This window comes from Microtus ochrogaster, chromosome 6 (genome assembly GCF_000317375.1).
Source record: "Microtus ochrogaster isolate Prairie Vole_2 chromosome 6, MicOch1.0, whole genome shotgun sequence".
Lineage (NCBI taxonomy): Eukaryota > Metazoa > Chordata > Mammalia > Rodentia > Cricetidae > Microtus > Microtus ochrogaster.
In genome coordinates this window covers 21,663,850-21,678,608 of record NC_022013.1, presented here as the reverse complement: position 1 = coordinate 21,678,608, position 14,759 = coordinate 21,663,850, and the positions used below count along the sequence as shown (strand labels likewise).

The following is a 14,759-nucleotide window of genomic DNA, read 5'->3' as shown; positions in this document are numbered from 1 at the left end:
AGGGGGGCAACCGACAGTCCTACCCAGGGTGACACCCGTGAACCACCACAACCAGCACAGCAAACTTCCCTAAGGTACAACAGTGGCACTTTGTCTTGGTGGTGACCGACTATTTATTCTGACCTTATGCCCACTCAACAAGAGGAAAATCATGTCTGGTGCTGAAAAATCTGGCCAACTCCCCCAGGCTAGTGAGGTCAGGGATCTTAAAGGAGAACCTCCTATTACTACTTTACTAAACCAACAGAATTCCCAACAGCATTTTAAATACTTATCCTTATACCCACAGGTAAGTGTGGTTCTCACACATCCTCAAAGAGATACCTCTTTGTAACAGAGATCTCTACAGATCAAAATGCAGAGAACAGCTGATCATGGGACACGCATCACCAATTGCTAAGCCTACAAAACTCTTGCTCCTAGCCCAGCGTGGTGGCACATCCCTTTAATGCCAGCACTCAGGAGGCAGAGCAGGTGGATCTCTGTGAGTTCAAAGCCACCCTGGTCTACAAAGCAAGTTCCAGGCCAACAAGGGCTACATAGTGAGACCTTGTCTCAAAAAACAAAAATCAAGAAACAAAAAAAGCCCAGGAAATGTTACAAAGAGAGGTAGACTATCCTAAGAGCCAGAGGGCCAGGAAATCTGCTGTGAGGTTGTGTCTCCCGGAAGTGACAGAGGCTCTGGTACCTCGACAGCGCAGCAGCCTAAACAAGACCTGAACAAGGACAACACCAGTCACCATGCTAACAGGAAAGGGGGGGGGGGGTCTCGTGGGGCCCCGCTGCTAGACAAAGAACTGTATCAACTAAGGAATGCTCAGAGTGGGAGAAAGAGGCTTCCCCAGAGCTGAGCCCCGTAATTGACTACGCAATACCTGGGGGGGGGGGGTCAACTCTAAAATCATACATTCAAGTAACACTAAACAAGTGGAAAAGGTTGAGTTTCTATATTTGTTATGTTATCATATTTATATTATGTGTGCACGCACACACACACAGACACAGGACACACACAAAGAAAAAGAGGCCATGCATTCGAGGGAGGGAGGGGAGATATGAGGGGTGAGAGGAAGGAAAGGATGGGACATTAAGTGTACCCCAACAGAAAACTCAGCCAGTCGCGAGTAAACCTGTACCATCTGTCCACGCACCACAAGGGGCATGGGAATGGAGTGGTTTCTGCTTCTCACTGGACCCATTTCCCTGTAGTTTGGCATTCATAAGTTCAAAACTCGAAGTCTGACCTTGATATACATTATTTGGCTTAGCACACAGAGAGAATCCATTCCATGGTCTGACTGTGCTCCACCCTGTCCCACATCTCCATGACAACCACAGGAGAGAGAGGAAGGTGATTCAGTGCAAATGTGTCACTACTCCTGGAGAAAACAGCCCAGCACAGGCCCAGACAGCACACCGCCACAGCAGAGTGCTGCTGAACCCCAGTGAAGTGCCGGTCCCCTTACAGGCTTTGTGCCTTCAGCAGGGAGGTCGTCAGTTTCTACAGCACTACCTTCCAGGAGACGAAGCCCTTGAGAATGCAGCACAGTGCTGCATGCTATCCGTGTGCACGCAAGGGGCGCCACTCCTCGGGAGCAGACACCCTGTTGTAATAGGATCCTGCTAGAGCTGGCTTCTAGAAGGCACTTCTGGGTTCCCTATGGGGATGCTGGTAGAGAGAGGATTAGTGTCTCACAGCAAGAGGTGGGAGCTGTCACACACAGTTTTACACCCATCCCTTTCTTTCCGGGTCTAAAATGGGTGATTTGGTGAACAGTAGGTGAACAAGCCTCTTTTATCTCAGTTTTTAAAAGGATGAGAAAGAAAAAAATAATAATTCTTTCTTAATGGTACAATCCAAGAAGTCTTAAGGAGTTTACAAGTGCACAGCTCGTCCCTAGATACAGAAATAACCTGCGCAAACCAAGGTGAACAAGAGTGATGGTGTAACCATTCCTGGCACCCAGTGGCTACTCTTTCTGAGTCCTCTGAAGACCGACTGAAGAGCCCTTCCGTGAAGCCAAGCTTCAGAAGACATCACTACAACAAAGCACCATCCTGGAGTTACATCACAAACTTCGCCATTAGTGGGAGCAGCTGTATCCAGCTGGAGAAGAGCATGGTCTCATAGAAACCCGTGTTCTGTGTTCACTGTTCTTCCTGTTCACCTCAATGCTGCTGCTACTGCGAGTTACTTCTTTTTGTTGCTGTGACTGAGGGCAGAGAAGAGCCAGACTATTGTCTAGGGACAAACCCTACAGAGACATGAAGGGACTAGCAGGCCTAGGAGGTTAACTAGGTCCCAGAGGCACTAATAGGAAGTTGGGGTCTATCTGGTAGAGGGGCTTTAGAACAGTAAGGCTCTGCCTGTTGCCCTTCGACAGGCTGCCCTGCCTCTTACACAGGGTATGAGCTAAATCACAGAAACCACATGGACATTTTCACTAAGTGAAGGAAGGATAGGGCATTCAGATTTAGATTAGAATAAAAGCTCTCAGTAAAGAATTACAGTTTTTATTTGCAAAAGTTAAAAATGCTCATATCAATTACCAGCTCAGAACCTGGGTTCCCATGGGATCCACTGCATAAAATGATTCTGTCACTTCTTGCCAGGTTTGGGGGCCTTTTCTAGGCCTTGGATGTATTTTCCAGGGAGCCGATACTCTTCTACAATCCAAAAAGAAAATCTTCAGCCAAGCCTGGTCCCAAGTCCCTACTGCCCCTCCCTGTTTTCCACATCCCTTGGGCCCTGTAACCTCCTGCCCCTCCCTGTCCACTAAATCCCAGTGTGCTCATCCCTGCTATCAAGGATCTGTTACAATAATTCCCAGCATATGACCTGCCTCTACATCCTAATCAAGTTCACCAGTGTCTGGTGACACCTGGGATGGGCCATTTACTGCACACAGTAGTTGGAGGGTGTATTTTGGTCATTTACACCCTGCTAGTTACCATCTAGACCAGTGGTTCTCAATCTTCCTAATGCCAGGTGGTGGTAATGTACACCTTTAACCCACGCATGGAGGGGGCAGAGGCAAGCAGATCTCTTGAGTTCTAGGCCAGCCTAGTCTACAGAGCAAATTCCAGGACAGCCAGGGCTACACAGAGAAACCTTGTCTTAAAAAAACAAAATAAAACAAAAGAATACAGTTTTTCATGTTGTGGTGACCTCCAACCATAAAATTATTTTCATTGCTACTTCATTACTAACTTTGCTGCTGTTATAAGTCGTAATGTAAATCTGTGCTTTCCCATGGTCTTGATGACCCTGTGAAAGGGCTGTGTTCCTCCAAGTGGCCGCCACCCACTGTGAGAGCTGCTGATCTTGGTACTCTAAGAGAGAAGGTGTGTGTTCCCTTAGCCTCTCAGCATAAGGAGCTCAATTGTGGAAGGTAATTGCTGTGGACTGTCACAGGCCATGCCATAACTATACTTACTGAGCATGTGCTATGTGTCAGTCTCTTGAGTATGAGACAGGCATGGGAAAGGCAAGGTCTGTCTCAAGTTCTATTTTGCAAAGGGTTCAGACAATACAAAAAAAAAAAAAATTAGCCAAGCTCCAGATACTAACCAGAAACATCAACACAGTTGAGAAGCGCTAATGCTAATAATTTTTACCATGTTCACAGGGAAATGGGTATTACCCCTGAGCTGTGCCAGTGGACCTGTGAGGACAGACAGACCAGGGGTATGCGAGGTCACACAAGACAAGGGGACAGCCAGGCACAAGCAGGTAGATGTGGGACCGGCAGGAAACTAGCTGGGAAGGAATTAGAATGTGGGGTGTGGTGGGGTGGGGGAGTGGGAAGGAGGCTGCAGGAAAAACAGGGCAGGCTGGGAAGGGCTTATTTCTCAAACTCAGTAGCTTATTCCTGAAGGCATGGATAAGACAAAAGGCCTTCTATGGGGAGTAATGAGCTTGTATTTAGTTTAGAAAGGTCAGCCTGGCAGAATGTGAGGAGGGCTTAAATGAAGGACAAAGCAGAGGTTAGAGACCCAAAGAAAATCAAAAGTATTCTCTCTGGCTCTAAACATAAAACGCTTCAGGGCCCAGCTACAGCACTCTGAGTCAGGTACTGAGTCTCTCTGGACCTCGGTTTCCTCGTCTGCAACCAGGCACCAGTCCTGCAGCAGTTATAACCAAGGAGGGCCTGACATGCCGCATGATTTCTAGAAAGGGAAGTCAGGAGGAAAGCTAAGCATGTGTCCCCTGGGGAGAGCGGTGATTCTAAGGACAAACGTCTGGTTCAAACTCTGGCTGCATCGCCTGCTCGCTGCTATATCCATGTGTGTGCGTACATGGGAATACACACTGTTGCTCCTCCACGGGTTTGTGTTCCCTTATACACCCACTGTGAGCTGAAAATGTGGTAAATCAAGGGGCTGGAGGGATGGCTCGGCACTTAGAGCATTTGCTGCTCTTCCAGGAGCCGGTTTTCAGTTTCCTGAATCCACACGACCGCTCACAACTGCAGTTCTCATCTACAGCTCATTTCAGAGGAGCTGCTGCCCCCTTCTGAGGGCACAGGCACACACTGTGTAATGCCCATACATGCAGGCAAAACACCCGTGCACATACAATTCTTTTACATTAAAACGAGAGAGAAAATAGTCAGTTGAAGAGGCGCATAATCCAGCTAAAGAGAACACCTTAGCAATGACTCAGCAGAGTATGGCTGGCATTCTGGTTGGTCCCTGTCTTGGTCACATGACTGACAGGGGCGGGGCTCTGGATATACTACCTAACATCTCAACAGACTGTCTAGCCAATGGAAGAGTTCACACTTCACTGAAGTAGTTTCTCTGGAATGTCTCCTTCTGCACCACTGAGAACACTGTGGACACAGGTAGGATGACTAGACTCCAGCAGTCAGCGGCAGAGTGTCTTTTCAGAAGGGATACTCACCAAGCAATAGCTGGCCGAGGTGGTGGATCTGGTTTCCCTGAATCTGCACCTGTAGACTGTCTTTGGCCCCAGGGGCAGGAGAGACGATGGTGCTGGCCTGGCATCGCTGCTGGAGAATGGCAGCCACTGAACATGGATCGAGGCCGTAGGTCTCCAAGTTACGGACCACAGTCACCTTGGGACAGAAAGCTGATGGTGGGTGTTCTCGGTATGCTCTCTCCTCTAAAGGGCCTTTCCACACGCAACCTTGTTCTGTGATGGCTCTCTAGCCCTGTAACCCTGGTACCTTCCTGTCCATCCCATCCAATATATGTGTTAACAGATACTCTGTCCTACCTATAACATACAATTTAAGGGTTCTTTAACTATGGAGAATTTAAACCATAAATAAAAGTACAATAGTAGGGTGCTAAGCATGGTGATACACACCTTTAATCCCAGCACTCAGGAGGCAGAAGCAGATGAATCTCTGAGAGTTAGAGTTTGAGGCCAGCCTAGTCTACATCCAGCAAATTCTAGGTCAGCTAAGGCTACACAATGAGGCCCAGGCTCAAAACAAAATACCAAAAAGCACAAGAGTGTGATGGAATCCTACGTTTCCTTTACCAGTTTCAACAGCTGTCAACTCACAGGCTGTCTGGGGTTATGGCTCCTAAGACCACTCTAGAGCAAATCCTCCTACTCTTCAGATCGTTTCATATATAAATATAGCAGTATATATCTCCAAAGGTTAGGGACTATGTTTTCTTTTTCTTTTTTTAAGACAGGGTCTCAACTGTGTCTCTCATTGACACAGAGATCCACCTGCCTCTGTTTCCTGAATGCTGGGACTAGAGGTGTGCAAGGTAAGGGCTGCTCCAAACATAAGAGCAGAAGCAGCTGGTGAGATGGTCCAGGGGGTAAAGGTGATTGCTACACAGGCCCGACAGCCTCAGTTCAGTACCTGGGGCCCACAAAACCTAGGAGAGAGCCAATGCCACAAAGCTGACCTCTGGCCTCCATACATGCGCTGCTGCATGCATGCTCCCCTCCCCGACCCGAATGATGATGTTGTTGTTGATAATAAAATATTTTGTACCTGACAGCAGTTTCTTAAAACCACACAGCCAGTCAAACACATGGCGCTTTTCCATGAGAGCAACACATGGGAAGAATGTAACTTCAGAACAAAAAGCCAAGTTTGTTTTTTTGTTTTTGTTTTTTTTAATCACTTTCAGGGCTAGAGAGATGGCTCAGTGATTAACAGCACTTGTTGCTCTTCAAATTCAATCCCTATACCCACAGGGCAGCTCATAACCCTCTAACTCCAATTCCCTAGGGAATCTAAAGGCCTCTTCTGGCTTCTATGAGAACTGCATACAAGTGGTATTCAGACATACAAGCAGATGGAAAACCCATACACACAAAATAGAAATAAATAAATCCTTTTTAAAAATTATAAATACTACAATCCAGGGCTCGAGAGATAGCTCAGGGTTAAGAACATTGACTGTTCTTCCAGAGGACTCAGGTTCAGTTCCCAGCACCTACATGGCAGCTCCCAACTGTCTGTAACTCGGGTCTTAGGGGATCTGATGCCCTCTTCTGGCCTCCACAGCTCCCAAGTGTCTGTAACCTGGGTCTTAAGGGATCTGGCGCCCTCTTCTGGCCTCCACAGGCACCAGGCCACCAGTGGTACAGACATGCATGCAGCAAACACTCACAACACACAAAATAAACATGTGAAATTAAAGTCCTCCTGTGGCTCTCCAACAGCTTCTCCAGTTCACGACTAGAGATGACAAAGGATAACCGTCACGTGGCCAGCGGGGCTGCTCTCCATAACGTCTTTAAAACCGCCTTGTCCTTGCAAGGACTGCAGACACAGGCTTAGACTCAGTGAGGCTTTAGAGGTCGCATTAGAAAGCCAGCTTCCTCCCTGAGACTCTGACTCTATCTCCCCACAGGTGATCACAAAAATCTTTGCTTGCAGACTTCCAGAAAAAAAAAAAAAAAAACCAACTCATCAATTCATGTAACACTAGCTTCATCTCTGGATAGTCGATTATTAATAAAAGATTCATGCTTCATATACACAAAGTGTTTGGTATACTGTCAGGCATGTAATCGCTGCTAATTCAAGTTACCATGACTGGTTTTCACTTAGGGATTGCTTCCTGCTAAGTGCTTAGCCTACGCACAGCCCCAATTTGGTCACTGAAGTACAGGGCAGGTACTACCTCCATTCTCACAGAAGGAAACTGAGGCAGCAGGTGCTCAAGGTCAAGAGAAGGAATTCCAAAGCCTGGGTCCTGAACCAAAACCACATACTCTGATAGTTCTGTGTTGAGCCCAAGCCTGTGTTCTCAGGGTTTCTAACTGGAACAAGGACACTCCTTTTGCAGAGGACAGCATTCTACACATTTTGAAAGCAGTTATAATTTGTTCCCTACAACTTCACCAAGCTAAACAGTTTCTTCAGCAAATTTTTACAAGTTATTTTAATTGAACAAGGTCCAAGAGGTAGACTGTGTAAGAGACAAAGGCCTATAAAGTAGTGCCAAGGAAAAACTCAAACTAAAATATTGTTCACTTTTGAAACAGGTTCTAGCAAGTTTCTTAGTACAAAATCCCAGAGGGCAGAGGGTAGTGTTTAATGATACCCCTCACCCAGGGCCAGCGCAGGCACACAGCATGGGCCATCCAATCCGAAAGCCTCCAATAGTATCAGGAAACTAGAACTTAGCAGGGAAACTAAGCCACCACTCTCCTCTGGTCTCCTTTGGGTGGTGGTGGGGAGGGAACCCAGGGCCTTAGCATAGGTGAAGAAAATGCTCTGCCACTGAGTCACAGCCACCGTTCCATAATTTTTTTTTTTTTGTTGTTTTTCGAGACAGGGTTTCTCTGTGGTTTTTTTGAGCCTGTCCTGGAACTAGCTCTTATAGACCAGGCTGGTCTCGAACTCAAGAGATCCGCCTGCCTCTGCCTCCCAAGTGCTGGGATTAAAGGCATGTGCCACCACCGCCCGGCTCGTTCCATAATTTTTAAATTACCTTTTTATTATAAGACTTCTGTGCAAGGGTGATGTCAATCGGACAGAGTTTCCCTTTCTTCAGAATGGGTTCCTGTCCAGGAAACGTCACTTGGTAGGCAGGCTGCATAGTTTGGAAACACCTAAAACGACAGTTCCAGTTATAAATAGATCAAGGCAGCAGCCGGCATCTCTGCTACCATAAGCACTGAGTGCAAGTTTCTCAGGCACACTTATTTGCAGTCTAGCTGCAGGTTAGAAGCATTGACGTCACATGGGGGGTGGAACCACAGACCAATGAACTCAGTGTCTCAAAGCTCCCCAAAGTTGCCAAGGTTGACATCCTCTGATTCAGGGAAGCGAACAATGGTGACCCAAGTGCCTGGAAATTCTCCACTTGCTTGGCCTCCTGGGAATCTGCTGTCTGCTTTGTGAATGTTACTACATGTCTCAAAACACAACTTTCCAGCTTCCTGCCTCCAAGTGTTCACATTTCTCTCGTGTTCCAGCAATGCACTGACTTGGTCTTTTGTGTGTAGGAAGTGACTACATGTATATGTTTATGTGTGTTCGTGTGAAGAGATGAGTGCAGGCACCCGGATGGCATGGTGATTGTGTGGAGGTCAAAGAACAATCTCACGAGGCAGTCCTCAACTTCCGCCCTCTTTGGGACACGGTCCTTTTTTTTTTCTCACAGTTGCATACATGAGGTTACCTGACCCACGAGCTTCCAGGGATTCTTGTATCTGTTTCCATCTCATCATAGGAGGACCACAGAGGTGTGCCTGGTGTCACCTGGGTTCTGAGGACTCAGACTCAGTGTTCAGGCTTGTGAGGTAAGGGTGGTGGTGCAGGAAAGTTAAGAGAGATTGCCAGTCCCTGATACCTGGTCAGGAGACAGTCCCACGGAAGCTTCATGACCACATGCTGTTCATTCTTTTCTAAGAGGCAGTCACAGAGGATAGGATCCAATTTCACCAGACTACGAGGATAAAGAGGAATTAAGGCAATGCAAGACTTAACCATTCCAAAGTGACAGCATCGATCACCTGCATACTCTATGTCACCCAGGATCACTCAGCTGCGGGACCAGAGGTCACTGGGAGACCAAAGAGGAGAAGCAAATGGGGGAAGAAATGTGGAAAGGAGCAACCAGGATTCTAGGCTCAGTTCTGCTCTGTGACTATATCTTTCAAGGCTTAAATTCTGTCAGCACGTTAGCAAGGAAGGAAGGATGTAAATGCTAAACGCTACCGTCACAGTGTGTACACGGACTAAGCTGTTATATAACACCCCAGAGACCCACACAGTTAAGCGGTAACTTAGGGTTGCAGTGTGTTGGTAGATCTCACAGCTAGCTTTCCACAAGTCCTGGGTTCTGTTCCCAACACCACAGATAGTAATTTAAAATAAATAACAAAACCTGTTTAAAAGTGGGCACTAGACAGTGTGTGGGTCTCTCTCTCTAATCCTGAGGATGTCTGGAAAGGATGACATTAGGGCAACTCTTCTGTTAGCATGCCAAAGATCACACCAAAGGGTACAATGACTGATTAAATATTGTTTCAAGGTTCCAGTTTTCATCAGTGCGCACATGTGTGGGATGCGTGTACTCAGCTAGTGGTCAACGCGGAGAGCATGTATCGACCTGAGCTCCTAGGCGACAGCCTGTCCACAGCCCATGGTCTGCAAACACTGGGCTTGCCTATTCCCAAACTGCTGTGATCGTCTATTCTCCATTCCAGAATCCTTCCCGTCCTTTGCTTTTAAAGTTACTACATTCATTTACCTGTGTGTCTGCAAGTGCACAGTGCTAAGCATGCATTTGAAACAGTTTGCAGGAGTTGGTTCTTGACCATGTGGGTCCTGAGGGTGGACCTGCCAGTCCGTTTCCTGTCTGTCTGCTGGAAGAAAGACCTGACAAGACAGACTCCATTCTTGGTGCCCACTTACTTTTTGTTGTCTGCATCCACCAGGTTGTTCCTCTTGGCATAGTCAACGATGATCCTTCGGACCTCACTGCCCTCAAGGGTGCTCCCCTTCCTAGGAGAAGAGAAGCAACCAGAGTTCAGTCCACGCTGTATCTGGGGTCCACCTGCAAACATTCAAACAAGGCTCTTTCCTCGGCTCTTGCCTTTCTCCTCTTTTCCTGAGGGAGCAAGGGGGGCTGCATGATGTGCACCTGCAGATAAAGAGGCTACTCTCTCACTTTCCTAACCCAAAGGTGTGACACTGCGTTAGAAGAAGGAAGACAGGCAGGGTAGGTTTGCCAGTCACAGGAAAACACTGCTCAGGATGAGAGGAAAGTGCAGGCAGACACCACGTAGGCAGAAAAGGGCTGCTCTCCAAAACTCACTTGTGGCCAGACTCCTGGAAGAGCTGGGTCATGCTGGCTGGGACACAGTAGAGGGATTTTATATCTGGAGGGTGATAGGGCTGTTCCCTGCTACCCTCCTGGACAGTCTGGGAAGTCAGGGAAGGCTCGGGGATGACAAAAGATGTGATCCTAAAACCCAGCAGAAGAAAAGAAAAAGCCATGTTATACCAGTGCCTTGGCAGCCCCCAATCTGTGGTCCAATGTCCCCAGACCAACGGAGCTGCACACAGTGACAGGCCCCGCACCTACCTCGGGTGCCTCCAGTCCACAGTCACAATGCTCTCCACCCCTTTGCTCAGCTCCTTGACCTGGACAATCTGCTCCTGCTGCATGTGCTGCAGGAACTTAGAGAGCTGGGGAGAGAAGTACAGGGACTTCACTGACTCCACACATGGAACACCCGGGCCTGGTGCGAGGGAGGACCTGGAACACCGGGCCCAGTTTTAAAGACCACACACACTCCTACAAGTTGGGGAGCAAGAAGCTACTAGAGGGCTAGAGAGATGGCTCAGCAGTCAAGAGCTCACACTAGGGTCTGGAGAGACAGCTCAGTGTTTAAGAGCTCATACTGCTCTTGCATAGGGCCCAAGTATGATTCCCAGTACCCACGTTCAGTGGCTCACAACTGCATGTAACTCCAGCCCCAGGGGCATCTGGCCTCCTCTGGCACCAGCGCGCGCACACACACACACACACACACACACACACACGTAATTAAAAATAAAATTTTAAAAAAGAATCTGCTAAACAAACTGGTGAAGTCTGTTAGACTCTAATCAGATAGAAAAGGCCAAAGGGGAGAGAGGAGCTGGTGCCTTGGCCCAAGGACAGGCTCATTACTCCCTCTGAGTTCTAGACTGAGCACTGTCTGCAGGGCTTCCCATATCCATCTTCTCTCACATGTATTCCTTCATGACTGTACAGACATGCAAGGAAGGTACCTTACCTTTTTATAGCTTGACTTCTTTATATCCAATTGCTGTCCTTCAGGGCTAGGACAGAAAAAAAGGCAAGTTAAACCAAACAGTAAACTTTGGTACCTGCCTGACACAAGTGACCTTTTCCTCAGCTGTTAAAGAGAGGCTACCATTCTGGAGTTCTCTGCCCAGTTGTGGTATCAGAGACAGACATGGAGTATAGCCTACTCCAAGTCAGGACTACCCAATAGTACTTCTGTGGTGATGGGATGTCTGTCTGTGGAGTCTAACACGGCAACCACTAGTCATCCAGAGACTGGGAGATGGGGACCTGAATTTTAAACTTTAAGTTAAACTTAATGGGCCATGTGTGATTAGTGACTATTGTAATCAGACACAGCTTTAGAGTTCTCTCAAACCAGAGAGTCTCCTATGGCCTCAGCAGCAAGCTCACACCGAGGAAGCCAGGTCCATAGCGGAGCTCAGCAAACTGCACTCTGGAGCCTAAGCCAGCTACACCCAGCACTATCTGTTGTCTTTGGTAACATTAGCGCACAATGGCCGTGGATCTGAACAGAGACCACATGACCCGGAAAACCTAAATGACTTACTATCTGGCTCTTTACAGTCTGATGATGCCTGTGCAGCTTCAGGTAGGGGGGAATAGAGGTTCCTAATGGAAACCGTGACTCCTCCCTCTCCTCAGGAACTTACATCCTCTCTTGAAACCGGCGTTCAATAGCAGGGTGACTCTCAAGGGTACTGTCCTAGAGCCCACTCCAATCTAATGCCTGCCCAAGAAAAAATCCTGGGACAGTTTCCCAGTCACCTGCAACTCAGCATGGGCAAGACAAATTACCAAGGATCCCACTGCCACAGCTGCCCTGGTGCCTTAAGGCCATGTGTAGACAGAAGAGATTGGATTAATTACTACTTTCAAAACAGAGCAAGAGTCTCAGGAAAAACACACCACCCACTGAGAGACAGAGCAGGCTGTGTGTGTGCATATGTGTATAGGGATGGGTTTGTTCTTTTCTGTCTCACCCCCCCCCCCCGCCCCAACCCCGCAGAGTCTCACTGTAACCCAGGCTGGTCTGGAACTCACTCCACAGCCTATGCTAGCCTTGGATTCACGGCTATCCTCTTACCTCAGCCTCTTAAGGGTTGGAATTACAGGTGTGAGGCATAGTAGCAGGTTATGGGGGCTGCAGAAAAGACCCTGCTCTCACAGTATTAACAGGTGTCTGCTATATGCCAGGCTTCGCACCTCTACAGTAATCCTAGAAGTCTCAGAAATTAGGGCTCAGAAGAACCCTGTGACTGCCTGCAATTTGCTTTGGTTAAATATGCTAAGGAAGTGGCAACTGAACCTTGAGGGCTCGGGCTTCAAAGTCAATACTCCCTTTCCCAGAGGCTACATTCTCAAAGGGGCTTCATCCCTGTTCTCTTCCAGGCACAACTTTTCCTAAGCGGGAAGGGTGGAACAGTACAGAAAACTTCTTGACAAAGGCTGCTCAGGGACCCTTGCTGTGTATGCCACGGTACCTGACTCATGAGAGACGGCCCAGAAACACCTTGGCAGAAATAGCAGTCAAAGAATGCTGGGACTTTTAACTTTAACCTTACTATTCTTTCCCTGGATAAAACTGAAGGTTTTGAAGCCAAGAACCTAATTTACCTTCCAGACAACTTTCTGCTCGGCCCTTCGCACAGCATGTCACTCAAGCAGCCCCACCCCTGTGTGGCTTTACCGACAAGAACAGCGAGGCCTTGTCTGCAGCCCCCACCCATAGCAGCGCCTTCTGTACCAGCAGGAGAACATGTGACTGCCCAGGAGCGTGCTGGTGAGCAAAGGGAGGTCAGCTTTTTTGACTCGACTCTTCAAGGCATGCAGGAAGCACTGCTGTAACAGCTCATCCATTTGCTCTGCAAGGAAAAGAAAACCACACCCTCCCTGAGGCGAGCCCCTTGCCTGGGCGCTGCAAACCCTCCATCCCACCCTCATCACCTGCCTCAGGTGGAGTCCATTCCTAGGCACCAACGCTCCCAGGCTGCAGACTTTTTAAAAAGTGGATGTGTGTGCGCACATGTGTGCGTGTGTGTGTGCGCGCACGCGTACTCACTACAGCAAGTGTGGAATCTGAGGATAGGTTTCACGAGTCAATTCTTTGACCATGGGTTGTTCCAGGGATTGAACTCAGGTGACCAGGTTCGCACAGTAAGTGCTTGGTCTCCTGCAGAGCCAGCTCACTGGCCCCCTGTTGCCTGTTGAGCCACCTCACTGGCTCCTTACAAACTCTTGAGCACTGATACTGTAAGGGTTATCCCCACAGGAAGAACCAAACCCACAGAGCCACCAAGTCAAGAACCAGAGAAGTCAGAACCAGAAGCCCTAGGTGTTCATAGCCGGAAACTATGTGACAGACAGACAGGCACCCAGGGGCATGGTTTATGGAAGAAGGAATACAGAACTATTACAAGACCCCAAGTAAGGGTTCTGTGCTCCTCTCCAGGGCACCAGTGCACTCTAATCTGAAGGACAGGTATGGGCTTTCACACCTTGAAGGGGCTTGCCATCCGAGGAATTCTGGCTCAGGGCCCCAGAGCTGTTGTCTTCAGAGGCTTCTGAGTGATGAAGTTTCCTGGTCTCCTCCTCTCCCTCCAGGGTCAGGCTGCTCAGGTTTCCTTGCAGATCAAGGCCCACTTTCTCTTCACTGCTATCTGTGGGATTCACTGCCAATGGGGCAATGGCAGGTGGAGTGGACTTGTCTCCAGATTTCCTGGAAAAATCTGATGTCAGAAACACCAAGCAGTAGCCACGATACTCACCCTGGTCAGGGGAGCCAGTCAGGCGTTCAAAGCCAGTAGAGCCTGTAGGCAGGGGTAGCCGGGACATCTTAGTGATGCACACTCATTCCAGAAAAGTCCAGTGCCTCAGCTTTGTCATCTGTAAAATGGGGACTGATACTCATTCCCTACTTATCTCAAGGAAATGATTGCTTATATTATTAACAGACAGCCCGAGGCAGAGACCAAAGGAAAAGCACAAAAGATAAAAGAAAATCCAAAGAATGAGTCTATACCAATAGGTCATGACACTTGGCTACAGAACCAGCCTTAGCGGCATATGCCTACAATCCTAGCACTCAGGAAGCTCAGACCAGGGCATCCCAAGTTCTAGGTCAGCCTGAACTACACTGCGAGACCCCATCTCAAGCTTCCCTACCCCTAGCACATTCCCCATAGAAAACCTAGTTCTGCGGCTTTTGAGAAAAGCACGGTTTCCTGCTTGGGGAAAGTGACGTTAACCAGACCAGGCACAGGCAGGTGGGGCTAGGATGGGTGGTCCAGCTAGAGAGTGTGTCCATGTGAAGGAGCTGAAACGGGATACTCAAGTGGCATAAAGTTAGTTATCACCCACTGTCAGACAGCTGATCTGGAATCAGAAGCACTGTCTCAGGACCAGCTGGTGTCTAAAATGCACATGATGGACAAAGTCAGACTAGCCAGTACTATATGTCCATCACCACAATAAGTCAGACTAGCCAG

General features: G+C 48.3%; 1 protein-coding gene across 8 annotated transcripts in view; it reads right to left on the bottom strand.

Annotated features, from left to right (window-relative positions):
* Positions 1-14,759, bottom strand: part of Eif2d (eukaryotic translation initiation factor 2D) — a 39,902-nt gene that overhangs the window by 19,949 nt on the left and 5,194 nt on the right. For 4 of the 8 annotated variants that reach the window (XM_026779602.1, XM_026779606.1, XM_026779601.1 and 1 more), the window contains exons 6-14: positions 13,770-13,990; positions 13,019-13,136; positions 11,240-11,285; positions 10,543-10,646; positions 10,273-10,422; positions 9,870-9,959; positions 8,803-8,898; positions 7,939-8,059; positions 4,907-5,081 (exon numbers count right to left, since the gene is read on the bottom strand). In XM_026779602.1, the coding sequence (XP_026635403.1) occupies positions 4,907-5,081; positions 7,939-8,059; positions 8,803-8,898; positions 9,870-9,959; positions 10,273-10,422; positions 10,543-10,646; positions 11,240-11,285; positions 13,019-13,136; positions 13,770-13,990 (1,121 nt within the window). The other 4 variants (XM_026779604.1, XM_026779603.1, XM_005348319.3 and 1 more) reach the window with 4 other exon arrangements.